This window comes from Haliotis cracherodii, unplaced genomic scaffold (genome assembly GCF_022045235.1).
Source record: "Haliotis cracherodii isolate W230 unplaced genomic scaffold, xgHalCrac1.p SCAF_5, whole genome shotgun sequence".
Lineage (NCBI taxonomy): Eukaryota > Metazoa > Mollusca > Gastropoda > Lepetellida > Haliotidae > Haliotis > Haliotis cracherodii.
The window spans coordinates 69037100-69065085 of record NW_027266308.1 but is presented as its reverse complement, the minus strand read 5'-3'; the positions used below and the strand labels follow the sequence as shown (position 1 = coordinate 69065085).

General features: G+C 41.7%; 3 protein-coding genes across 4 annotated transcripts; 1 reads left to right on the top strand and 2 right to left on the bottom strand.

Annotated features, from left to right (window-relative positions):
* The first annotated feature begins 4 nt into the window (after window positions 1-4).
* LOC139442645 (uncharacterized) lies at window positions 5-4057 on the top strand. Its single transcript, XM_071223502.1, has 2 exons — window positions 5-379; window positions 660-4057. Exons 1-2 carry the CDS (start codon window positions 104-106, stop codon window positions 1872-1874), a joined length of 1491 nt encoding a protein of 496 aa, XP_071079603.1. The 5' UTR covers window positions 5-103; the 3' UTR covers window positions 1875-4057.
* A 3427-nt stretch (window positions 4058-7484) lies between these two features.
* LOC139443387 (nucleic acid dioxygenase ALKBH1-like) lies at window positions 7485-15788 on the bottom strand. Of its 2 annotated transcripts, none has more exons than XM_071224376.1 (7): window positions 15713-15788; window positions 13685-13838; window positions 12665-12761; window positions 12107-12269; window positions 11085-11163; window positions 9463-9656; window positions 7485-8509 (listed from the first exon to the last, which is right to left on the bottom strand). In XM_071224376.1, exons 2-7 carry the CDS (start codon window positions 13826-13828, stop codon window positions 8056-8058), a joined length of 1131 nt encoding a protein of 376 aa, XP_071080477.1. In that variant the 5' UTR covers window positions 13829-13838; window positions 15713-15788; the 3' UTR covers window positions 7485-8055. The 2 variants fall into 2 exon arrangements, with proteins under 2 accessions (XP_071080477.1, XP_071080478.1); XM_071224377.1 differs by lacking the exon at window positions 15713-15788 and adding an exon at window positions 15180-15196.
* A 4146-nt stretch (window positions 15789-19934) lies between these two features.
* LOC139444161 (uncharacterized) lies at window positions 19935-22268 on the bottom strand. Its single transcript, XM_071225059.1, has 2 exons — window positions 22223-22268; window positions 19935-21173 (listed from the first exon to the last, which is right to left on the bottom strand). The coding sequence occupies exons 1-2, from the start codon at window positions 22237-22239 to the stop codon at window positions 20396-20398; spliced, it is 795 nt and encodes a 264-aa protein (XP_071081160.1). The 5' UTR covers window positions 22240-22268; the 3' UTR covers window positions 19935-20395.
* Between the last annotated feature and the right edge of the window lie 5718 nt (window positions 22269-27986).

The window sequence follows — 27986 nt, the reverse complement described above, 5'->3', positions numbered from 1 at the left end:
ACAGGCAGTTTAGTGGCAGTTCACTCTTATCGTCACAGCCTAAGCCACTTCCGGAGCGCTTGGCGGTTTTACGTTTAGAACTTGATGAGTGAAAGAAGACACAATGTCTGGAAGGACGTACTGTTGTGTTGTGGGCTGCTCCAACTATAGCGGCAAGGTAGTGCATGGCAGGACCGTAAGCTTACATCGTTTTCCTTCCGGAAACTCTTCAAGGAATCGTAAGTTAAAGAGTATATGGTCATGTAGACTCGGTAGGAAAAACTTCACAGTGAGATCCTGGACCCGGTTGTGCTCGGAACACTTCGAGGGAAGACGAGGACCTACCTCCGAGGTGAATCTGCCGTCCATATTCCACCACAAAGTCTTCAAAAGTACCAAGGTAAATACTACATCAGCTGACACGATTGATAAATGCTATTCGTAGTCCGAACGTTATCTTATCTAGGGCTAAATTATTTGAAATAATTTCATAAATTCTATAAAAAATACTGATTTATCATTTACAACTAGTTCCAACTATGTTATGATTATGATCAAAGTTATACTGACATTGGCAATTTCTTTCATGATGTGGAAGAATATTCACAATCGAAATCAATCAGTGTTGATGTTGTCATTGAAATAAAATAAAGCACCATTGTCCTGATTGTTGTTTTCAGTTACAGGACCTGTATGTTGTCACACCTGACGCTGCACATGAAGAACGGGAGAATTCAGCAACTGATAGTGAAAGCGAGGCCCCCCGACGCAGGTGCCCTCCCCGACTGAAGTCCCATTCCTCCCTATCCAGCCTTGACGTATCGGTACTGATGCATGACTACGTGGACAGGCTGGACACAGAGGACATCAGAACAGTTGCAGACTTCCGACATCAGGAAGTAACCGTTACACCATGTGCACAAGATGCATGCACACAGACAAACTTTCCTGTAAGCATGACCGACAATTCGCATTTAACCGACAACAGCAACAGTCACAGGCCTTGGCTCACTGTGGATGACCTTACGGATGCAGAGATGCTGTTTTATACTGGTCTGCCAGACAAGAACAGCTTCACTGTGCTGTTTGATGAACTTACTGAAGATTCTGATACAAACAAACATGAATTAAAGCCCCATGAACTTACTCTAAAGGATCAATTTTTTATGGTGCTCATGAGACTACGTCTTGGCCTTTTGGTGTTGGACTTGGCAAAGCGGTTTCGGGTATCTGCTTCAGCTGTCAGTTCAATTTTCAATTCTTGGATTGACAAAATGTATTTTGGCCTTAGTTTCCAAATATACTGGCCATCACAAGAAACTGTGAGACTTAACATGCCAGAGTCCTGTCAGTCAACGTACCCAACCACGCGAGTTGTCATAGCTTGTACTGAGGTGTATACTGAAACTCCGGACTCACTGGGAAACAGAACTCCGATATACTCGGATTACAGACGGCTCGTGACATGGAAGGTTTTAGTGGGAACTAGTCCATCGGGAGTCGTCACATATGTCAGTGACCTTTGGGCAGGAAGTATTTCTGACAAACAGATTACTGAAGAGAGTGGATTTCTTAATGGATTGGACAGTGGCGATGGAGTAATTGCTGATGAAGGATTTCAGATTGCAGATCTACTGTGTTCAAAGAATGTCCATTTGATAATTCCACCAAAGAAGGAAAAGAACTGTAAATTAACTGAAAGAGAGGTTGAGAGTATGAGAAAAATTGCAAACTTGCGTATTCATGTTGAAAAGGCAATAGAGCGAATTAAACATTTTCGGATCTTACAAGGTGTCATTCCCCTCACAAGAAGTGAACAAGTTTCCAAGATTTTCTATGTATGTGCTGCACTGAGTAACCTCCAGCCACCACTTGTAACCATGGTAACACATTAAGGTCATTTCAAGAGGATTGTAACAAAATGTGGACGGGGTTTAATCACATAATCCAAAACATAACTAATTATGCAATTATCATCACTCTGAAATGACCTTGTGTCTACTGTGCTTCATATCTCAAAATGAATATCATGAATTGTTTGGTGGTCTAGTGGACCAGTTTTGTGCTTGAATTTTCAATATTTCTGTACCATGGCACATGTAGCTTGTATGTACACATGGCAGTAATATCATTAAGTACTAAAAGATCATACCACTGTCTGTATGTGCTGTAATACCATTACTAAAGTCCATTCACATGACTAGAGGCTGTTATCCTGGTAATGTTTTAGGGAGGAAGATTTCTATTGTATTTTCCGTTTGAATGAATCCTGACCTGTACATTGCTACTTTTCACATTGCGCTTTGCAGTTCTACTTTCAACTGGTGCATATGTGTATATGTTTCTGTCATGTTTTAATGTTTTACACCTGTTTGCCATAAAAGGTGACTGTGCTTGTCGTAAGAGGCGACTAACAGGATTGGGTGGTCAGACTCACTGATGTGGTTGATGCATGTTTTTTATCCTAATTGAGTGAATCGATGCACATGTTGTCAATCACTGGATTGTCGACTCGATTATTTACAGACCACCGATTATTTACAGACCGCTGTCATTTAGCTGGAATATTGCTGAGTGTGGCATTAAACAACAAACAAACAAACAACACTTGAGAAATAGCTTAATAATCTCCCCATGCAGGATGTAACATGAAGTACCATTGTCTTGTGTGGACTTCACACTTGCTTGTATTCCAGCTACATTCTAACCCACGTCTTCACGGGATCATCAGTATTTTCATACAGGGAAAGGGAGGTTAACATCACCAACTGTGCACTCATTTGTAACAGTCATAAACATTAAATGTTTCTTGGTCACACTTATCTCAAGTGATGAGGGTGGTGGGGTTGAATTATATTTTATGTTTGAAAGAAAAGAGGAACACTTTTATTTTCCCCACCACCAAGAATGGCAACTAACTCAGCAACACAATGAACTTGGCTATTTAATACAATGTCAGTTGTCAAGCATTTATTTTATGACTGACATTGTATGCTTCACATAACGCAGGAAATTTGAATTAGATTTCTTTTGTTTGGCAAGAAAATATGACTGACACGCAGGATTGAAATTGATACCTGATACCAGGAAATATTTCGATCCAGAATAAGGAAATGGATACGACATACACTGTACCACCTAAGATACTAGATATCATGGATATTGTTTCAAAATAGTGAATGAAAATAATATTTCCTTGATAATCCTAACCTATCACACTGGATCCTATTAGTGAGGCGAGGAGAAATGGGGTTGAAGGTTGCGTTCAAGATTATTGCACTTATAACAACAACCGGCATGCAGCCGTCTGGACTAATGTCGATTTTATAGTTCCCGCCCACTGAGATGTGCAGTTTGACATGGATACCCCACTCAGACACAGAATACTGACTCTGAGCCAACTAGTCTGTGTTTTAGCTCCTTAATGCCGATCGCCAGGCAGGGTAACGAGAAGAACCATCTTTTGACGTCTTTTAGTATGACACGGCCGGGGATCGAACCCCGGACCTTCCGCTCTCCGGGCGGACGCTCTACCCCTAGATCAATTCCTCAAACCATGCTGTGACCTTGCCTTACTTCTGCAATCTCATTAAAATCAGATCTTACTTCTCGCTATCGCTAAACAAAGATCGTTGTCTAGCGGCAGGGAGAACTAAGATCTGATTTTAATGAGATTGTTACTTCTGCAGCAGACTCCCAACACTCTCGGACGGGGAAATATCTGATTAGACAGTTTCATCGGTGAATGCACCCTCGGTTCATTAAATAATACTATGTACACTGCACACAAACTATGCAGAAAAAACACAACATTTTATAAATCTATCCGGACTTTATTCATCAAATACACTGTATCATACATTCATTAATGAGCACATGATGAACAAACAGTTCAGTTCTGGAGGAACTCTGACATGATAGCTGGGCGTAGGGTGTAGGACCAAAACCTTTTGTCTGATTAGACAGATGTTGGATTACACAGTCTACTGTATTGATAATGTAAATATCGGAACTTTATGGCAGATCACACTAAACAGGAATGAGTCTACAACTACAGTTACCATAGGATCAATCCAATAATCACATGCTTTTTTAGACGAAACATTGTATACATTTCTTAATGTGTATGTTTAAGGAATAAACGACTCGTGGACGTTGTTTATCATGCAATAAAACACTGCAGGGAGAATAAACCACGAGGGGCGCATTTGGACCTTAAATATTGCAGTGTTCCGGCGTCTGTTTTCAGCCTAGAAACATTTTGTTAAATTTGTAATTTGGGGGCCAGATCCAATTTTCAAGTGTATACTTTCTTTTGTCCGACAGTTTATAACGATTGAAATCACTCCATATACTCTTTGTCTACTTATTCATATTTTGTTCTGTTAACCATCCCAGCATGATTACCCTTTCAGCACACTGACAAAATGTGTTTCACACATGGCGCGTCTAGGACAAGACTGCGAATCCCAATGAATATGCTCCCCTGGGGGTGGTATGCTTGTTGTAAGAAGCGTTAAACAACAAACAAAGAAACAAAGCTAAAGTGTTTCAATTTAGTATACCAATGCATCACCAATGCGTTTTTTTGTTATTAAAGAAATATGGATAGGAAGGTCCAAACAGGAAACAGCTGGTACCTTTATGAGGTCAAACATAAATCAATTGAATACTGTCTTTCTACCATAGGACACTATATGTAATTGACCCAGTGGCAGCTGTCAGTGCATTGTGTATGTCTGATATTAGATGCTACACGCGTATATGTTGTGCATCTCCTGTTTACAGTACGATGATTGGTTGGTTGGTTTGTTGTTTAACGCCGCACTCAGCAATATTCCAGCTATATGACGGCGGTCTGTAAATAATCGAGTCCGGACCAGACAATCCAGTGATTGATATCATGAGCATCGGTCCACGCAATTGGCATCGACGACATGTATCAACCAAGTCAGCGAGTCTGACCACCCGATCCCGTTAGTCGCCTTTTACGACAAGCATAGTCTCCTTTTACGGCAAGCACGGGTTGCTGAAGACCTATTCTACCCCGTAATCTTAACGGGTCCAGTACGATGGTGTGTGTGTGCGTGTGTGCCTCTTTTTCCAATAAAAAAACACGCAGGCTTACAGCATGTACATCATGATGTAGTCTTTGTGATAAAACCTAGTAACATTTGTTAAAAATTGTTATTTATATTTTAGCACCATTTATATGCGCGTCCAATGTCAGATGGCACGAATAAACGTTTCCATTCCAAACCTGAATTAACATACGAGGCTGCTTGTTGAATTTCAGTCACGTGGAAACCAGGCCATCTGCCTCGCTGCCTTCATTATGTCCGTAAAGTATACAACAGCCTCGTGGAAACCAGTCGAGTCGGTGACGTGGTGGGACTGACACTTTATCTTAAATGTCAGATATATTAGTCCAAATGTCAGCGGACATAGACCTAGTATGTTTATTGGTCGTGCTGAACAGTGTACACGCTATTGTCTATAACCTTATTTTGTTATGCGTCTTATCTACTTGTAATCACAGGCACACACTGTCCAAATTGCACCCACGATAAACATTTATTTAATATTAGCGAGCCAAAGCTGGTTCTCAATGTCATCAGCTGCTCCATCGTCGTCTGTCGCCGTCATCTGCAAACGTGCTAACGGGATTCAATCAAGGTTTCAATATGGCCGCGAGGGCAGCCATATTGGATAAAGAACCAAATTCTTGCCACAAGTAGGTAACCGCGTCCTCGTATTTTCGCAAAACGTGGTCCAGCAACAGGTGCTTGTGTTTGTCGGACCAAAAACCAAAGCGTAGCAACAACCACACACACTTAAATGGTTACTCTGTTGAAGATAAAACAGTTTCACAGTTTCAAGACATAAAATTCGGTATGTATTATTCATCCAAGCTCAATTGTCTTTTTAACTGTCAATGGACTGTGTACATTGATACTACCTTGTCCTCTTAAAATTGACAGACCACATTATATAGACTATAACAGAAGGCGTTCTAAAATACTTGTTTTCTCGTACTTAAGATATTACTGAATATAATGTTTGATTTTATATTATAATGCCATTTGACACAACACATTCGTTTGCTGTTATTTGAGAGTTGCAACTAGCATTGATAAACAGGTTATCAAGAAATAAGTTTAAAGTTTTTATGATTTTGTTTTAGAATGGAAATGGAAACTATTGGTCTGGATAAACTGGTGATCAAGATATTAAGGATAAACTGGTGATCTAGACATTCTGGATAAGCTGGTGATCTAGATATTCAGGATAAACTGTTGATATAGATATTAAGGATAAACTGGTGATCTAGACATTCTGGATAAGCTGGTGATCTAGATATTCAGGATAAACTGTTGATATAGATATTAAGGATAAACTGGTGATCTAGACACTCTGGATAAACTGGTGATCACGATATTCAGGATAAACTGGTGATCTAGACATTCTGGATAAACTGGTGATCTAGATATTCAGGATAAATTGGTGATCTAGATATTCTGGATAAACTTATGATCTAGACATTCTGGATAAACTGGTGATCTAGACATTCTGGATAAACTGGTGATCTAGATATTCAGGATAAACGTCTGATCTAGATATTCATGATAAGCGGTTGATCTAGATATTCGTGATAAACGGTTGATCTAGATATTCATGATAAGCGGTTGATCTAGATATTCAGGATAAACTTGTGATTTGGATATTCAGGATAAACGTCTGATCTAGACATTCAGGATAAACTTGTGATTTGGATATTCAGGATAAACGTCTGAACTAGATATTCAGGATAAACTTGTGATTAGGATATTAACGATAAACGTCTGATCTAGATATTCGTGAAATGCGGTTGATCTAGATATTCAGGATAAACTTGTGATTTGGATATTCTTGAAACACTGTTGAAGGACAAGGTCATTATTTGTTAGGAATGAATACGTTAAAGACTCAATCCTGGACTTGTGACCTTCGCTGTATATACTTCGTCCTGATTGAGTTGACAGGTCAGGTCTCACTCATTGCTTATCTTGGCTTGGGCCAGGTGCTCGGATCCCCAACACTATTACTGTAGGGTGTAACAGTAGTTAAACACTGTTGTTATTGTGCTTATTTTGTTAAGTTGTTTATGATGTAAGTAAAACTTTACACTGATCAATTTGGCTGTGCCAATGGCTGTTGTTTCTCCAACCGTTGAACCATTCAACATCTTCTTTATGCTTATTTAATGTAATAACACCAGATTTCATACCCATGTGAAGATATTAACTTCTATACCAACTTCAAACCCGTGAAGATATGTATGATTTACCACATTTCATACCACTGTGAAGATATTGAGTTTATATCCTGCATTTCATACCGCTATATTGGTGTGATATATGACATTTCATATCATGATGCCATTATCATGATAAGTGTGTGATTACAACTCCAGAAGGGATGTCCTGCAGATCATGATATATCTGCAACTATCCAACTGCCTGATACAACAAACATTTCCATTATTTACAAAGATAACTCCACACATATCAATCATTCTTTTATTATAAAAGCATAATCAAATCCTGTCCACATTCCTGAGCTGCAACACACTCTGATACCTGATACCTCATCTGCCATGTGACCTACAAGGGGCGAAACAATTCTTAAAGTGTTTTCTGGAGCCTGGGCTGGTTTAAATCTGTTTTGAAGTTGTTCACAATTAAATATATTTTCATGATTTTCAATTCCTATTGATATGGACATTCTGAATGAAAGATTAATAAAATCCAGTTTATACCTTCGCGTAGTTAAACAGAATATGCACTTCCTTGGACCATGGCTGAGTACAAGGCATGAACTAATTTGTCCCATGTGAATATCACATCCATAATTTTACCCCCTCATCTTATTATACAAAAGTTGGCGTTTTTACAGTGTACCTATCCAAAAGCTGTAAGCGAAGACAGTGAACCTATTGTGATGTCATCTGAAGTTAACAACACCTTGTAACAATAGCTGTATCAATAATGACTTAAAAATACTACAATATGTACAATGATAAATCAAAAGCCTTTGTCATGAATCGCTTAGCTTAAACCTTTTAGTAACTGGCATCTCCTGCACTGTACCATCAGCCAATGGCACATTGTCAACCTTTCCGTGCTCCTCCGGAAATGTCTGGCCCGGCTTCAGCACTTGGCGTATGTTGACATTGATACGAGAAGTCTTAAGAAAAACATTTAAGGGTTTCCAGTTCATTCTATTCATCTCCTGCTTGATACAAGCATCCATGTCACTTGATGAACCTCTGTTGGGGTCTTGTGTGTCAGCTGGAGAAGGAGTTACCTCCCCCTGGCTGTTCCAGTCCATGTAGGTTGGGTTTGTGGCGGCAAGTATCCGTGGAACAGCGTGATATGCCATCCTCGACTCCCCACCCATCACACAGATGTCACCGCTGCGCAGGTACATAGCAGATGGAGGCATTGCCTTTGTCTTTCCTCCCAGGAGAAAAATAGCATCTTGACCGAAGCTATATGAAGTGTGAAAAAGATCTCATTTAGTTAAATGAATTATGTGAAATGATAATGATAATAATCATAATGTACTATTTCCACAAATAGAATGCCCAACGAACCTAGACTTAGTATCCCAGTCAACATGTGGGTAACAGCCTTTAATTGTTGGGGTTTCTGGTCAAAACATGTGGGTAGTAGCCTTTAATTGTTGGGGTTCCTGGTCAAAACATGTGGGTAGTAGCCTTTAATTGTTGGGGTTCCTGATCAAAACATGTGGGTAGTAGCCTTTAATTGTTGGGGTTCCTGGTCAAAACATGTGGGTAGTAGCCTTTAATTGTTGGGGTTCCTGGTCAAAACATGTGGGTAGCAGCCTTTAATTGTTGGGGTTCCTGGTCAAAACATGTGGGTAGTAGCCTTTAATTGTTGGGGTTCCTGGTCAAAACATGTGGGTCCCAAGTTACAACATGGTACTGGGAAATGTAAAATAATGAATACAAGGATGATGATCCAAATAAAACAGCTTTATTCCTCTGTTAAATGCTAAAAGTTAGTTTATAAATATAACAAGATCTCGCAAGAGTGAGACTCCTTTCATGATGGCAGCGCCAAGCGAGTGATCACATTTGATGTCGCCAGGGAAATATATACCTGGTAAGTGATACTCTATGGGATAGTATATGTGATGTAAGGGAGGGGGCCATATTCCGATCTAACACCTCTTTATCCTCAGTGTTTGATGGAGTTGCACTTGAAGACACACTCCAAAACTGCCCCATTACTAGGAAAAGCATGTCGCCAGCACTCTTCCCCTGGTCATGAGATGTGACTGAGTCTGCTCCATGACCTGGTCGAGTGTACACCTATGGTGTAGGAAGTACATCTTATCAACACGGCAGAGTGTGGCATGAAACAATACACAAGTAACTCCTGTATGGGGCCACGCAGACAGACAGACAGACAGACAGACCTGACAGACAAGAGAGGAGCCTGTTTGTGGAACTCGGAGTGGTCGGTGTGTCCAGCTAGGGTCGAGTCCATGTGGTAGTAGTTGACAATGGCCGCCTCCGGCTTGAAGTTGGTGTAGCCCAGGGCCTCTGTTATACAGCATGACAAGACACTCAGGTCGGCCGGGAACTCACTGTGCTTGTCAGCATAGTACTTCTGGAAGTGTATTAAAGACACACTGAAGTAGAAGGAAGTGTTAGACACTCAGAATGTTCTACTTATGATTATTAGATAGAGACAATTCAGTTAACATTTGGAGAAAATCCTAGTGATCACCCACATCGACACTGACCTTTACTTCCAGATAAGTATGTTAAAGACACACTCAAGTAGAAGGAAGACAGTGAGTGTTCCCATTTACGGGTAAATACCAGTTTTTTACCAGTAAAATCAGGCTTGGACTGGTAATTCATGTGACTGCCAGTCCCTGTGGACCGGCAAATGAAGTACTTATAAATCTTTGTTATTAAACAAAACATCGGTGATATTCAAATAAGTAAATTTTAAAACAAAGTCAGCTTGTCTGTTACAATCAGGGTTTCCCCTTGTCTATTCCTAGGTTAAATATGCATTTGTAGCGACTTTGTTTCGAAATATTAAAAAACAAAGAGAAAATTGTGACTGTGTGAATGATGTATAGATCTAACTAGGTTACTTCAGAGATGACATCTTTGCATGGAACATGAAGTTGAAAGAATTAAAACCAAATAATTTTCATGAAAGTTGGACTGGGGGGCACTGATCATTTCTAGAGTTGCCAGTCCACTAGGATGGGCAGTTTCAAAAGCCAGCAGGAACACTGTCAGGATGTTCTACTTATGATTATTAGATAATATAAGATTCAGATAAAAATTTGGAGAAAATCCTAGTGATCACCAAATGCCTCGACCCACATCAACACTAACATTTACTTCCAATGCTCCAGAAAAGCATAACACACAGGCTAATGATCAGAAATCTCAGCAGCAGAATCCCCTAGATGTGGGGCAGATTAGTGAGAGAGGCTAGCTTTCCTTCAGCATAAATTAAATAATGATCATCCACATCCTCTTCCTACAACTACCACCTCCGTGGTCTAGTGGTAGAGCGTGTGCCCGGAGAGCGGAAGGTCTGGGCTTCGATCCCCGGCCGTGTCATACCAAAAGACATGAAAAGATGGTACACAACTCACACACATGTGCATGCATGTCGCTATATAAGTGCAATAATCTTGGACGCGACGTTAAATCATATTTCACCTCACCTCACCTCTTCCTACTGAATAAATGATTTGTTTGTTTGTTTGTTGTTTTATGCCACACTCAGAAATGTTCCAGCTATGTGACGGCGGTCTGTAAATAAGAGTCTGGACCAGACAATCCAGTGATTGACATCATGAGCATCCATCTAAGCAGTTTAGATATTATGACATGCATCAACCAATTCACCGAAACTGACCACCCAGTCGCCTCTTACGACAAGCAGAGTCGCCTTTACGGCAAGACCTATTGTAACCCGGAGCATGTGTATCTGAATATATGAACTGTAAGTGTGTGGGCATTCTATAGTTGCTGCTAAGGACTCAATAACAGCAGTGTAGCCTACCTTGGCAGTCCAGTCATAGTGATAGCCCAGAGTCACCCATCTCAGTCTCATCAATAAATCATCCTTCTGCAGCTCCTCCCTGCAACACACAGATCATATAGCTCATCCATCAGCCACCGAGACAATGGTGTTGTTGCTGGTAATGAGGTATTGGTTACTGCATGATAATAACACTTTTCTGTACTCAAGTATCACATGATTTGAGTGAGTTGGGTTCAATACAGCTTTACACAATTCCCACATTTCGTTCACATGACACGCAATGTGTGAGGGAAAGTCCACGATGAAGCAGGTAGGCTTTCATGTTTCTACTGGGGCGGTCGGGTAGCCTAGTGGTTAAAGCGTTCGCTCGTCACGCCGAAGACCCGGGTTCGATTCCCGACATGGGTACAATGTGTGAAGCCCATTTCTGGTGTCCCCCGCCGTGATATTGCTGGAATATTGCTAAAAGCGGCGTAAAACCATACTCACTCACTCACTCACTCACTCATGTTTCTACATTAGTAAAACCACAGTGCATTGGTTTGGTGCTACTAGACCAAGGTTTGGGGAATTCTGAGATTCAAACCCCAGTGCATTGGTTTGGTGCTTCTAGACCAAGGTTTGGGGAATTCTGAGATTCAAACCCCAGTGCATTGGTTTGGTGCTACCAGACCAAGGTTTGGGGTATTCTGAGATTCAAACCCCAGTGCATTGGTATTCTACTAGACCAAGGTTTGGGACATTCCGAGATTCAAACCCCAGTGCATTGGTATTCTACTAGACCAAGGTTTGGGGTATTCTGAGATTCAAACCCCAGTGCATTGGTATTCTACTAGACCAAGGTTTGGGGTATTCCGAGATTCAAACCCCAGTGCATTGGTACTCTACTAGACCAAGTACATCATTACAAGCTTAGCGGGCCCGAAGTTCTCCACACACAACAATTAGGGCTGTCACAGTTGATATAAATAACTCCAGGAACAGTCACCAGGACTGATAAAAAGAAATAGATTTTTGAAACAAAATAACATATCACAAACCTGTCTTGCTTGGCAAAATCATCAAATATTCGGGCAGTTAGACTTCGTTCCAGATGAGGGTCGAGGTTGGTGACATTAGGAGGCAGGTGGTAGTCCTGTAAACACCGCTTGATCCAGTAGCGTTGAAACCCAACTTCAAATGGGTTTCGAATGACCACAAAACCTGTAACATACACAAATAGAAAAAACATCAGTAGCCGAACTGGCTATCAGAAACTCAAAACCTTTAAACAAACTGTACAAATGGAATTATACTGCCTAGAAAATCAAGTCATGGTAAATTTGGATTCTACAAATACTGCTGAAACATGAGAAATGATTTATGACCTAATAAACATTTTGAAATATAAATGAAGTTGACATACGATAAAGACAAACCTACGTTATAACGGACACCATTAGTAAGCAACAAGTAGTACAGCGTGACATAGTGAGTGAGTAGGTGGGTGAGTGGGTGAGTGAGTGAGTGAGTGAGTTGGTTTTTAAGTTGCTTTGAACAGTTTTCCAGTTATATGATGGCGTTCAACGTGATATACCGTAAGCTATATGGAATCCTACCCGGGTGCTTGTTGAGTGTGAAGGCTTGCCAGTTTGTCACTGGTTTCAGTCCAAGGGGAAGAGGGGTGGCTGGGCTGTCTAGTGAAACTTCAGAAACCTGCATTAAAGTTGATATCAAATTACAAAAATAACATCCACAGATTTGTATTCAATTTAAGAATATCAGAATATAACCTTCCTTTGACTGTGATATATCACAAACCCACATTTAATCTTACCATTCTGATGACGAAATAAGAAGTCGCTGATATGGACCACTCATTAAATAGTGAGTCAAAAAACACTTCACCGTGTTTCCAAAGAGGCACAATGGGAAATGTATTATTAAAGGCCTTGCCCATTTTAATTATCCATCATTTTCAAAGTTAAGAGACAGGATACTACTATATCATCATAAGTAATGTTAAGGAATAACCAGTATTGATTTAAGCCATAAGTCAAGTGTAGAAACACATGGACACAAAAAAGTAAAATCTGCATGTGTGTTCCATTATACCAGTAGTCTTATAACCAAAGATCACAACTGTGTACACATAATAGTAGGAAAATACACTCTAATGTGATCATAAATACATCTGATTTTTAAGACATCATGTTTTGTAATAAAAGAACACCAGATGAAAGATCTGGGATGTTGAAACTACTTAAACAGCCAGTGTTGAAGCCTGTGGTTGAAAACCACATAAAGTAAGTGAGAGGGTAGGATTTTATGAGACTTTCAGCAACATTTCAGCCAAAATTAAGTGGGGAACTTTAAGAATGAGCTTCACACACAGAACCCAAGTGGGGAATTGAACTAAGATGTGTGACCAGGTGTTTAATATTCCCCAATAGGATCCCTGAGTTACATTTATTGGAGTAAAATGAGTTGTAAATGACAGTGTAAATCTTAAATCTTCACCGTAAATCCTTGGTACAACTATACATGCTTGATCAAAAGGATGGGATTTAACCCATTCTTCAGTGTCTTGCCCCTGAATATAAAGCTGTTTAAAATGCGACATCATTTCTATGTCTCACCTCAACATCACATGGATTTGATGAGTTTGAGCTGTTTTGATTTGATAACTTGTTGAAGTCAATCACACTGGAATACTGTGGAGGAGGATTCCTTGCCTTGAAATACTTGAAGCAGTGTCGGAAATGATCTGTTTCCTCCGTCATCACTGGACATCTGACAAACAATCATTGGTATCAAATTGACATCAGGACTCTTTTTGTTGAGGGACAGGATAGTAATTCCTTTTGCAATCTAACCTTTACAAATTATGTACTTTTTACAGAAAATAGGTACGAATAAATTAACTATCACTGTTCAGATTTTGGCTCCTACCAATGATGAGGTTCAAAGGCGTCTGCACAATGTGCGCCAAGTCCCTATAACTGCCGATGAACTACACACAGCTGCTCTGGATGTGTGCAGGAGGATCCCTAGGGCCTTCACAAATCTTCTGATCCACTCAGTGTTGCAAGAGATGTGTGGCAGTGATCAATGCTAATGGTGATCAATTGATCAATTGGTCACACCAGGTATTGACTGACATTTTGGGTATTGACCCGAAACTGCGTAAGCCCTTAACATTTGAAAAAAACAATCATGTCATCTGCCTTTTAATCCATTAGATGTCTTCAGTCAGATTTTTGTCATTGTTGCCCTATTAGTATTTCTTGTCTTTACTGTTAAAAATAAATAACATGTATACTGCATACTCTACTTGCGTTTCTTTTGTGTGTGAGTATATATAACTTACAACTGTTGAGACACACCCTATGGGCAAAGCCTGTCTGATGTCCAACTATTTGTATATCAATATGATAATTCCAGCATGCACTTTCAACACTGAGTTCACTTTTATATCACAAACATTTTCAAACATGCTTCCTGATCAGCTTTGGTGTTAGCTTTGTGTAACCGTGAAGTTTATATTAGTGTTACAAGTGTTGTGTTGACAGTCCACTTAAAGTTTATAGCACAGACTGATATGTAAACAAACAATGATTTGTGAGTATAGGTCATGTAAAAGTCTTCAAGCTGTTATGTTTTGTTTGTTTGTTTGTTTGTTGTTTAACATCACACTCGGCAATATTACAGCTATACGACAGGGGTCTGTAAATACATAGTCTATACCAAACAATCCAGTGATTGACATCACGAGCATCGATCTTTGCAATTGGTGATTGAGTGAGTTGGGTTTAACGCCGCTTTTAACAGTATTCCAGTCATTTCGCGGCGTGTCAGCTCAATGTGGGAGGAAAGCCTGAAGTGATGCAGGTCTCAGACGTTTACCACTTTGGTGAAACCCACGAGCACGGGTATGGTGCTGACAAACCTAGAAACAATTGGGGTGAACCGGGATTCGAACCCACAATCATAGGTTTCTGGCGTGCCCAAGGGACGCAATTCTGCACAGCGAATCGCGGCGCCTTAGACGACTGGGCCACCCGTGCCCCACTTCGCAATCAAGCAAGTCAGCGAGCCTGACCAGACTACCCAATCCCGTTAGTCACCTCTTACGATAAGCATGGGTTGCTGAAGACCACTTCTACCCCGGATCTTCATGGGTGATCTGTCTGGAGACCTGTGTGGCGATCTGTTAATAATTCTCCCACTGCAAGTGAAACTCAGGTTTTCTGTGTGCATCCTCGTGACAATGGCGCAAATTGATGCACAGTGGAAAGATAAAAGGGAAAGATTTCGCCCGTAACCCCTGCCTATATATTGCCTGAGTTTGGGCAACCTAACCCGAACCGTAAAATAATTGTTTAAAACTTCTAGCCAGGTGTTATTAATTTTTAAAGAAATCCTTGCATGGGTCACAGGCGGACGTTTTTACTGAGTCTGGGCATTGATGGTGGGTTTGAGAACTTTGATCTCGGTTATCTGGTGATATTCTGTAACACGAGGATTTTGTAGCTAACTCCGAAGTCAGACAAAAGCAAGGATTTGTCCAGCTATGTCGCCAACAGCAGCAGTATCATATCACCACGGTGATCCCGCTCACTGTGTCACGCGATGAAGAGGAGACACAACACTAGTCAAATACATACCTTATACCAGCAGCATGGGTAAGCTTAGATTCTCTTGTATAAAGATATCTACAGCGTTCCCTGTCGTCGTCTTGATAAATTCGTCTGCATCAACATCCGGTATCTGCTTATACAAAAGTGAATATCCTTGACGAAATCCGCTTGTTCTCTTAGGAGAATGTGTTTCATACAGAGAAGTGCATACAAGAAAAAAATAATAAAGAAATTGTATTAGAGATCTTTAATCATATACACATCATATTTGTACAACAGACATATTTTAGTCACAGTTTATTCGGATATTATTCATCTTGTCATACCATTCCTCCTTTTTAATCAATTCAAGGGAGTTAAGCAAGAGCGACTTCCTTACTAGATCTCCTCATGTGGTCGAGTCAGTGTAAACAAACAATGATAGGATCAATGATAGTGTGTAACATATTTTCGGTCACGTACTCAAGACGATAACAGGTTTTTGATGATACACTTGTTTTTTTTTGTCATTGCGGGTGTCAGTCAGGCGCTTGTGTCAACGATGATTGTAGTTTCACCCGGAACAAATATTGCCAGTGTAAATATATCTATATCTAAGGGAATATTTTCCCCGTTAAAACTGTTCCATGGGGAAAATTCCATTAGAGAAAACAGAGAAAAATAGCTCAAAGTAAAACAAATCTCTACAGTACCAGATACTCTTTGACAGTTCCAGGGTTATTACATTTGTCTTGACCAGTCATATATGGCAGCCATGAAGCATGGTTTGTGTGTACCATTGCCATTGATCTCGAGGGTTACTTACTATAGTTTGAACTTAGTAGGTAATGTCTGGCTTGAGATCTTTTATCACTTTGTTACATAAAAATACAGCATAGAGACATTTTGGTCGCCACTAATAGCAGCATTTGAGTTTAATAATCCCTAAGTGACACATGTCATGGACGTTATGGAGGGGCCACAGATCCTACCGTGGGAATCGAACCAACAATCAGTGGATCCGGGCCTGCTTGGCTAAGGGGTGCAACTCTGTACTCTGTTTCTTTGTTGTTTGACGCTGGACGATTTTAGCTTTTTGACGATCATGTACATTGTATGTTGTACCAGGAAGCACACACACACACCTCTCTCTCTCTCTGTCTCTACTTTGTATAGTCTTCCTAGTTGTACCATCAAAATGCGTTACTGACTTGAAACTAGATATATATGTACTTTCTCTGATATATGTGTGGATGCATTCATGCATACATGTATATATGCATGTATGTATGAATATATACATCGCACACGATCACGCACGCACACTCACACAAGATAGATCTGTGACAAATCGGGACCTTTAGAATGTCTACATGAGATGTGTAGTTCAGTTACATAGTGGATTCTCAACCAAATAATTGAAAATATCCAAAGTCCAAAGGGACAGTGATCGTCAATGATTGCCAACTCCGTTAAACCCAGGATCATTCTCGGAACAAACATGGAATGACGATCAGCTGACCCGTGTACCAACCAGGCCCAGTTGCACAGCTGCTGTATCCCTGCTCCCCATCCTCTTTGCCTGGGTGAGATTGTTGATAGTAATCTACTGCACTCAACCTGACACAACCTAATCCATTCGCTTTCCATTGCATACCCGTGGACTTCCGAGGTGGAATAGGTCTTCAGCAACCCATGCTTGCCGTAAAAGGCGACTATGCCTGCCGTAAGAGGCGACTAACGGGATCGGGTGGTCAGTCTAGCTGCAAGTCAGCATGAGCTGCAGTTATCATCCTCTGGTTGTATCTTGCTCATTTGCTCTATGTTCTAAGAAGATTTGCAAAGTATGTATTTCTTGCTCTCAAGAAAAGGAACACTTTTCTTAAAGATGTGCAGTTTTGTAGGAATAATCCATTGTAGCATTGTGAGACTGATTGTTGCCAGTGTGTGTAACATGTTTTGGGACCCGATCCACAGGGCGTTCATAGGCTATGATCGGCCTCCGTAACAACCTCCGAGGAGTTTTGACCACTAGTCTCACGAACGTTCATGGCTTGTGGGCGCTTCATGGATCGGTCCCCGGATGTTATAGTGAGCGCTCTGTACAGGTGAAATGATAAAACCTTGTATAATGGGAGGATGGCCCCTTTACGGAATAAATGTCATTCACTAGTGGTCATACACCGTCAACACACAGTCTAAAGAGCCTGCCTTACATGTCATCGTTACCTACTTTACATAAACAAAGTATGATGATCATTCTCAACAAACAAACATGTGTTACTATCAGTGTAAACAACAGTTGTTGGTAATTATCACAAGCACGTGAACTCATCACAGAAATGACGTCACTCGTAAACGTGGACCGCCTGATTGATAGTCTGCAGACAAATTAAACAATGGGTTTCCGACCAATATCTATATAAGATGATCTTTCCCGTAGGAATCGCGTGGTAATAAATGCAGCTTGCCTCAGTTAAACGAAGGTGAGTGGCACTCTTTGATGTCTTGATGCCAGTGATGGTGGTGGTGGTGGTAGATTTGTTGGTGTGGGGACGATGACGTTTAGCCCAACTCACTACAGGTCGACGCGATATACAGCTGTCATATTGTTGGCTACATGCGATACAGCTGTCATATTGTTGGCTACAGGTGATACAGTTGTCATATTGTTGGCTACAGATAGATAGATAGATATTCTTTATTTCCTCCAATTGAATGAAGATTACAGGTGGCTTCATACAGCTGTTATATTGTTGGCTACAGGTGATACAACTATTATATTGTTGACTACAGGTGACGTCATACAGCTGTCTTATTGTTGGCTACAGGTGGAAGTGATACAACTATTATATTGTTGACTACAGGTGGCGTCATACAGTTGTCATATTGTTGACTACAGGTGGCGTCATACAGCTGTTATATTGTTGGTTACAGGTGATACAGCTGTTATTTTGCTGACTACCGGTGACGTCATACAGCTGTCTTATTGTTGGCTGTCATATTGTTGGCTACAGGTGGAAGTGATACAGCTGTCATATTGTTGACTACAGGTGGCGTCATACAGCTGTCATATTGTTGGCTACAGGTGGCTTCATACAGCTGTCACATTGTTGGCTACAGGTGGCTTCATACAGCTGTCATATTGTTGGCTACAGGTGGCTTCGTACAGCTGTTATATTGTTGGCTACAGATGGCGTCATACAGCTGTCTTATTGTTGTCTACAGGTGAAAGTGATACAACTATTATATTGTTGGCTACAGGTGACGTCATACAGCTGTCATATTGTTGGCTACAGGTGGCTTCGTACAGCTGTTATATTGTTGGCTACAGGTGGCTTCGTACAGCTGTTATATTGTTGGCTACAGGTGGCGTCAAACAGCCGTCATATTGTTGGCTACAGGTGGCGTCATACAGCTGTCATATTGTTGGCTACAGGTGGCTTCATACAGCTGTCTTATTGTTGGCTACAGGTGAAAGTGATACAACTGTTATATTGTTGGCTACAGGTGGAAGTGATACAACTATTATTCTGTTGACTACAGGTGACGTCATACAGCTGTCATAATGTTTACTATAGATTGCGTCATACAGCTGTTATATTGTTGGCAACAGATGATACAAATATTAAATTGTTTAATATTACTAAGAAAGTGTTATCCGAAATATAATATTTGTTACATTGACCACTTTCTAAATGGCATTGTGAATTCATATTACATTGTTGACTACAGGTGACGTCATACAGCTGTTATATTGTTGGTTCCATTTGTTACAGCTGTTATATTGTTGACTACAGATGACGAGGTATGGGGTTCATTTTTTGATTATGCACTGCAACTCCTGTTGATATATACAGACAACAAACATGGTAATGTGATTGTGTTATAGTGTATATAAAAACGATGCCCAAAGTAGACACACCTTTGGCCCTTATTATCATTATCAACATATACCCCAGACACAATACAAACATGTACACACAGAACATCAGTACTGAGGTGGAACAGCCAAGCGAGGTGGATCACTCGGATACAAACATGCACACACAGAACATCAGTACTGAGGTGGAACAGCCAAGCGAGGTGGATCACTCGGATACAAACATGCACACACAGAACACCAGTACTGAGGTGGAACAGCCAAGCGAGGTGGATCACTCGGATACAAACATGCACACACAGAACATCAGTACTGAGGTGGAACAGCCAAGCGAGGTGGATCACTCGGATACAAACATGCACACACAGAACACCAGTACTGAGGTGGAACAGCAAAGCGAGGTGGATCACTCGGTTACAAACATGTGCCATTGAACAAGACTTGCTCAACTATGTTTGGCCTATTATATCAACACATCAGTGTACCCAGACTCGTCCACTGGTTCCCCGACCCTGGAACCTTCTCACCATACTGAGACAAGGTGTGGAGGATTTTATTACTATTCATGTGATTTCGATAGAAGGTGGTGGTTGTGTTACATTTCAAGCCTGACGTGGGGCAGCCAGTTTGATAGGATAATGTATGAGCAGTTATCTCATGAAAAAATAACATTCGTGGAGACTGTCAAATATAAATTTGCAAACAGATTTGACCAAGTCTATAAACATGCACCAGTCCGACTGAGGGGTGTATGTAACTCTTGTGACAACAGTGGCAGCAAGTGACACAGCAGCCCTAGCAAGATAACTTTGTGTGGTTTCATAACATCGTCACAATACTGGACCCACCTAGGTCATAATTGTGTTGGCCCTCGGGACCACCGGCTCAAGGTCGCTCCTTCCCTGAACAATGTCCCGTCTGTGTGTGGACACAATGGGTAGATGGTCCACAGCTTTAGTCGTCTGCTGTCTGGAGTTAAACCTATGTACCCTACTGTTTCCTATAGGCGGCAGGCGAAATGTGCTCCGCCTTCTCGTGAGATAGGCTGGTGTGGAGGTTCGATCTTTTTCTCGGAGTTTCTCAAAACTTGACCTCAAAAACGTGTCGTGATCTTCCATTAGTGTGTGGAACTTGTCCAGTGATTGATTATAGTCAACAAGACGTCCTGTCGCCTTCCCCTCCACCTTCATCTGCTCCACCTTCCTCAGCCGTCGTTCACGGGGATGCATTCGATCGATGATTGACTGAATCTCAGGTCTGAAGGAGGTCAGGTCCTCCCCCTCGTACATGCCGAACAGCAGCTTTTGGTGGTTCGTGAGGGACGCTGCCTCGCGCTTCCTCCTCAAGCACTTCTGAAGACCTCTCTTCTCCATCAAGGACCTCTTGACGGGCAGGCTCCGTTGCCAGCCAAGGAAGTCCTCCGTCTGCTTATGTCGATCGATGCTCTTGGCGAAGATGTCACTCCTCATCTTTATCTTCTCGTTGTGGACGATGATGTTCTTCCTAGCGCGGGACACCTTGCGGTGGATGTGACACAGACGCTGGTCCCCCAGGGTGGGTATCTGGCTCAGGTTCTCCATCTTGTTGGGGTTCTTGTCCTGCAGTTGCTGTTTCAGAAGCTGTACCCTGAAAGTAGTGAATGCGTGGGGTATAGTTCTCAGAGGGATAAGAATAGGCTCAGAGAACTCAAGTTGGGAAACGAACCCGGATTGATGAATTGGTCTACTGATTGATTGATTGATTGATGATTGGTTGTTTAACGCACTCCAATAGTCCAACCATATAACGGCCTTCTATAAATAATAGAATTTGGACCAGACAGTCAAGTGATTGACATCATGAGCATCGACTACGCAATTGTGATATGATAACTGCATCAACCAAGTAAGTGAGTTGCCCCTTACGACAAGCATGGGTTGCTGAAGACTGGCGCTGGGTCTATAGGCCACACAACGTTCTACTGACGCTCGGTCTGTAGGCCACACATCGTTCTACTGACACTCGGTCAAAGCCCCACAACGTTCTACTGACGCTCGGTCTATAGGCCACACATCGTTCTACTGACGCTCGGTCTATAGGCCACACATCGTTCTACTGACGCTCGGTCTATAGGCCACACATCGTTCTACTGACACTCGGTCAAAGCCACACAACGTTCTACTGACGCTCGGTCTATAGGCCACACATCGTTCTACTGACGCTGGGTCTATAGGTCACACATAGTTCTACTGACGCTCGGTCTATAGGCCACACATCGTTCTACTGACGCTCGGTCTATAGGCCACACATTGTTCTACTGACGCTCGGTCTATAGGTCATACATCGTTCTACTGACGCTCGGTCTATAGGCCACACATCGTTCTACTGACGCTCGGTCTATAGGCCACACATCGTTCTACTGACGCTCGGTTTACAAGTCACACATAGTTCTACTGACACTCGGTCTATAGGCCACACAACGTTCTACTGACGCTCGGTCTATAGGCCACACAACGTTCTACTGACGCCTGGCCACACAGCGTTTAACTAACAATGGTACATTTCTATTGTGTTATACGAACCAACCCTATATCAAACGTATGTTTTACTACCCTATATCTCCAACTATTCAGGGCTGTGGGTTCGTTTGAGGACATAACTGTGGAAGTAAATCAAAATGTATTATTTGAACTTACTGTGAAGAGACCTCCATTTTGTAAAATACCACGAGACCAGCAGTGTGGCAACTATCCGCTACAGGAACTACGCGCTCACCAACACACTGACGACATCGGCCTCCACAACTGCACACGATCAGGTGCTTCAACAACAGGCGTTGGAACGTATTAACTCACGAATTAAGTGATCCATACAACGTTCGTAATCTTAGATCTTATTGCCACAATTGTGTTATTCTGACGGCGCATAGCTGTCCTCGCAAGTCATAGCTTCAGCAAATCACTGCGGGACATCTACCTGTTACCATATTTATTGGCAAGGGAGTAGCTGTGGAGTACAGTATCACAGGCCGATCCGACAGGGGCGCGCCATTGCTTTATTAAAAACTTTAGTTGAGGATCCCTGTTTACCAGTCTTCTGACTTGATGTTACAGTGTTTAAACACGGAAGAAAGATTAGCAGTTTTAAAGTAAGACCGTGTACATTGCCTAGTAGACTGAAAGTTCATTTAAAAAAAATGCTTACATGTTAAATGTGTAGTTGGTTGCACCATGATCTAAGTCGCCCTAATTCGCTGTGCAAAGTTTTCATGTTAGAATCCGCAGGTCCTGGGTTAGAATCCCAAATTCGCTTCTAATGATGCTTGGTTTGGCAGAAACATACCGGAGCTATGGTCACATCTTGACTTCCTCCCAACATGACCATATAAGCAGCTATAAAACTACATGCACACTCGCCTTGCTGGGAGACATCACTAATTATCTTCCCTTGAACGCTTGTCACAATGTCATGGTGAAAAATCAGATTGCTATTTTCATAATTTTCAGTTCTCATCAGCCGACTAATAACGACTTCATAACTGATCTTTTAGCCTTTGATGGTAATATTTAAGCCGGAATAATACCCTTAGGCGCTTGTAACGGCGCACTACGGTACTGGAGACACGGAGCGTGACTCGACTACTGATCTGGCAGTGTAACATTGCGGCAGGGACGGGGTTGTCTGTTTCACCTGCCGGTAACTCAATACGCGGAACGCCTCAGAATGAATATGTCAGTTGTATTGTTGTTTTAACATCATTTATAACAGACTTGGTAAATGATACCAGTTGGGAATACCTATTGTCAAACTGTCCACGGGTCTTCCCAACGCCTGGATTCAACCTTGCGTCTTGACACTCTGTAACAGTACACGTGCGTATATATTTAAGGTTAAATATACACCACACGGCGACTTCAGGTTTAATATACACCACACGGCGACTTCAGGTTTAATATACACCACACGGCGACTTCAGGTTTAATATACACCACAGGGCGACTTCAGGTTTAATATACACCACACAGCACTGGGAGAAGAACTGGCTCAGTAAGCCAATTTGTTTGTTTTTATTGCTGCTTCAGACTGTGCATACAAGTACAGGTAATGGCTGTTGAATGAATACAGTAAACAACGTTTATAATGAACGCACTTATAACGGACTGACTGATATAACGTTTTTTTTGTCCCGGTCATTTGCTTTGTAAATATGTTGAATATACGCTTATAACAAACTGCCATTAAAGTGAACTAAAATAAGTGGTACATTTGAGTTCGTTATAACCGTAGTTAACTGTAGTTATATAAAAATATATATAACGTTACGATAGAACTCTATGGAAAAAAGTGCCGTAAAAAGGTGACTATGCTTGTGGTAAAAGGCGACTAACGGGATCGGGGGGTCAGGCTCGCTGACTTGGTTGATGAATGTCATGGATCCCAATTGCGTGGATCGATGCTCATGATATCAATCACTGGATTGTCTGGTCCAGACTAGATTATTTACAGACCGCCGTCATATAGCTGGAATATTGCGGAGTGCGGCGTAAAACAACAAACCAACCAACCAACCAACTATGGAAAAAAACAACATTTGTTTTTGTGTAACCTACAACTAAATTTCTGTTCAAAGCGGCGCCAACCAAATTACTTATGACGTCGGCTGAGGTTTCAGGAAGTCGTTGTACACAAAGCTGCTCAGTAACAGTGTACCGGAGTGACGATGTGCAAGTGTTTGCAGCAGTCCGCATATGGATTAACACGTCAGTGCATACATGTACAGCTGCACTCGTACAGACAAGGAAGTCACAATAGGAGGAAAGTTCCACCAGGAAACAAATAACAAGCTTATTTTCATCAGTTCCTTGATACTACGTGTTGGGCATATCGTGGTACGTGACATGTAAGAATTGACGTCAGTGTGTTCATTGAAGTATGAACCTTCATAGAGTAAGGGCCAAACTGTATGGACGTGGAGCTGGCATAATGCAATGAACTCCCACAAAGTGAAAGTCAATTGAAAGGTGATTAAAAAAAGATGTGTCAAATAGACCCTAAGGTAAATTGAAAGATTGCCGTAGACTGCCACTGTCAGCCAGACACGGTGTATTTACAATTTCACCACACACTAAATTCGTTATTTACAGAACCAAGTTCTAGTCAGTGTGCAAGTCCTCATTTTGCCGTGAGTTACATTCAGCGTTCCTCGGACTGACTCAAACCCTTGCCCACGTTAACGAATATCGTGACGGAGAAGGTAATGCTCCTTGCTCGCGGAGCCATAACGTGACATAACGACGCAGTGGTGTCAGTGAGTGACCTGGTCCACTGTCTCTAGTCAGGCTTTAGTGCGGTAATTCGGGGTCAGAATGGGTCCCAGGAATACAGATACCAGAAGGTAACGCTCGTCACACGGTATACAAGTAACTGTCTATGAACCAATAAAGTACTGTCTGTGAATGTTGTCGACAGTACATCGGTTGTGTCACGGCTTGATGTGACGTTTACACGTGTTTTGGCGTCGACAAGACCAAGAAGCATACACCGTGAGTGAGTGAGTGAAGTTTCGTTAACGCTGCTTTCAACAGTATTGCAGTAAACAGTGGTGCTTAAAATTAAAACAATGATGGCGAACAGGAATCGGCTTCAAACCACGATCAAAAGTCAAAGGGACGCAACTCTGCCCATACTAGTGTTGATGCGTCCTTGGCCGACATGCTGACACCAGCCAATGTTCATTGACTGTGGTCAGCTGTATGCTCTTGAACGTACCCAAGATTTCCATGCATATTTACATCACGTGTCATACTTCTCACTCAGAGTACCGTGTGTTATATTGGCAGAGGATAACGCGCCTGTCGGAAACCTGGGACATCGCTTTATATGATGCATGCCTAGAATACTTCGACTCCATGGGTGCGGAAATGTCTGATATTTTATGCAAGGAGACCCTTACAGGCCGTAACAAAATGTTATAAAGTCTCCCCTATAGGTGAGGATACATGGTAATATGTATCAGAAAGAACTCTTGAGGGCTGGATTCGGACAGGTCCCGGACAGCTGGCCATCTTTAAACTAACAATGATTATATATTCCAGAGTTTAAATTAGTTCTTCTGCCAGGTCTCTACAGGTTTAGACTAACATCTAGTCTCTGAAATGAACATATTTTACAGATAAAAGGTTGTTAAATTATGGTTCTAAAAATATAATAAGAAGGAGCGCAGAGACACTCTTCATTTTCATCCGGATACTGCAGTAATTTGGACTTGCCATATATTGTAGACTTGCATAGGCTGTATTGGATATATTTGTTTTAGGGTCTGTATGACAGACTACAGGGGGTTGACTTCAACTGTTAATATTGAATCAGTATAGGCGAATATGGTTTAACGTCCCTATGAACTGTATTTCAGTTGTCACGTCAAATCAGCATGATGTGGGAGAAAAGTCCGAGTGAGTGAGTTGGGTTTAACGCCGCTTTTTAACAGTATTCCAGTTATATCACGGCGTGTCAGCTTGATGTGGGAGAAAAGTCCGAGGTTATGCAAGACTTAGACACCCACGAGTTCGGGTAGGCTGCTGACAACCCCAGAAACATAATCAGTGCTAATCTAGGAATCGAACCCAAGGATCACAGGTTACTGTCCACCACTGGGCCACTCGTGCCCCAGCAGCTTACATCGTATGGGTCTTTTAGTTTCAGAGATGTCAATAAGGCAAACGTTGACGACAGACGGACTACCGGACAGGCGGCAGACAACACCACACGTCATTAACTCACTCGACTTGACGACAGAGTGATGAGTTGTGTTAACGACGTTCTGAACAGTCATGTTCCCCACTTGGTGAAACTAACGATCGCGGTTATGGTTCTTACAGACCAATGGTCGTTATCAGGGCGAATCTGTGATTGGAACTCACGACCACACCCTGTTAGCACGCGGGATGCAGCTTTAGGATGAGAACCCGTGACGATCCGAGATGGAATAGGTCTTCAGCAACCCATGCTTGCCGAAAAGGCGTCTATGTTCGTCGTAAGAGGGACTAACGCCGGGTGGTCAGGTTCACTGACCTGGTTGATGCATACCATCGTATCCAATTGCCTAGACCGATGGTCATGATGTCATTCACTGGATTGTCTGGTCCAGACTCGATTATTTACAGACAGTCGTCATATATCTGGACTTTTGCTGAGTGCGGCGTTAAACAACAAACAACAACAACAGCTTTAGGATGAGATTACAGGGACTAAACACTGAAATGGTTTTTGCCAAAACATTTACTTTAACTAGGACAAGGAATTGTACGCTTACCTTAGAAACAAGTACTTTCATCTACGGAGTCGTCTGCCATGCGTCCAGTGGCGGGAATGGGGTCGCTCCGTTTGATGGATCCACGCGCCCAGGATTCGTGTGCGTCGGACACAAGGTGGGTGGGTGAATTCAGTTTTTTGTCCGATTGTCATCGCAGACTAGGGTGGAGGCACATACGGGTCTGCTCCCAGAGAGAAAGTGGTTGTTTAAATGCAGTCACGGTTGGGGGCGCCCTTTGTTCGCGCATTCCCAGATAACTTGTTTCAGTGTCGGGTGGCTCAACACGCGACGATTTTCGGATCAAGGGATCCCCCCTGAGGGAAGTTCGTGGGTTATCGGTAAACATCGGGGTTATGGGATCCCAATATTTACACAACAATCAACAACATTGTAATAGCATAATTCAGTTGGGGGCCACCATTTGAAAGTGATCACGGTCTTTGTAACACGCGGTAAGAACTCGGAGAACTATGTGTCGCCGCGCATGACTAATTATACCTATTCATGAACTGGGATAAAGAAGGCATACATTCTAGTTTTATAAAGGTTGTGTTAAGTATATGTTTTGTAAATATTGAAAGTGTTTCAATAGTGGATACAGGTAAGAAAAATCGCGTGCTTTCCAACTGTATTAGTTTGTATTGTTTACTGCACACAAAAAACATCCGGAAAAGCGAAATTGTTAATCATAATAGTTCACACTTCCACATTAACTTGATGTTGTTTTCATTTTTCAGAAAAATAAAATAAAGTAAAATATTTTGAATACTCATTAACTTGTCGACAAAAAATGCCACAAACCCATTTTTCAATCAAACCGCACCTATATAACCATTACGCATTTGTTCGCATTCTCTGCTTAACTGGAATTCGAAAACAATTTCCATATTAACTTTTTCCAATATAACGCAAAATGTTTCGTCTTTCTCGTCATAATGTCAAAGCTCCATCGTTGTAGGTAACAGTGTACGGGCGGACCATTGCCAAGGTGGAACCCAGAAACACAGTGAGAGAATCGCCATTCAAAGACGTTTGTAGTTAGTGCACAACCCTGAACGGTTTAATAAGGTTTGTGGAACTTATTATGTATATAATTAATATATGTCTTGGAACAGTATGTAACCCTTTAATCTTAATACGGTTGAACG

What these genes read in the sequence shown, in the direction of transcription:
- LOC139442645 (XM_071223502.1), top strand. Translation starts at nt 104, where the DNA reads ATGTCTGGAAGGACGTACTGTTGTGTTGTGGGCTGCTCCAACTATAGC. An exon ending in AAGTCTTCAAAAGTACCAAG is followed by an intron (nt 380 to 659) that starts GTAAATACTACA and finishes TGTTGTTTTCAG; the next exon opens with TTACAGGACCTGTATGTTGT.
- LOC139443387 (XM_071224376.1), bottom strand. Translation starts at nt 13,828, where the DNA reads ATGACGGAGGAAACAGATCATTTCCGACACTGCTTCAAGTATTTCAAG. An exon ending in CAAATCCATGTGATGTTGAG is followed by an intron (nt 12,762 to 13,684) that starts GTGAGACATAGA and finishes ACTTTAATGCAG; the next exon opens with GTTTCTGAAGTTTCACTAGA. An exon ending in GCTCCTCTCTTGTCTGTCAG is followed by an intron (nt 8,510 to 9,462) that starts GTCTGTCTGTCT and finishes CACTTCATATAG; the next exon opens with CTTCGGTCAAGATGCTATTT.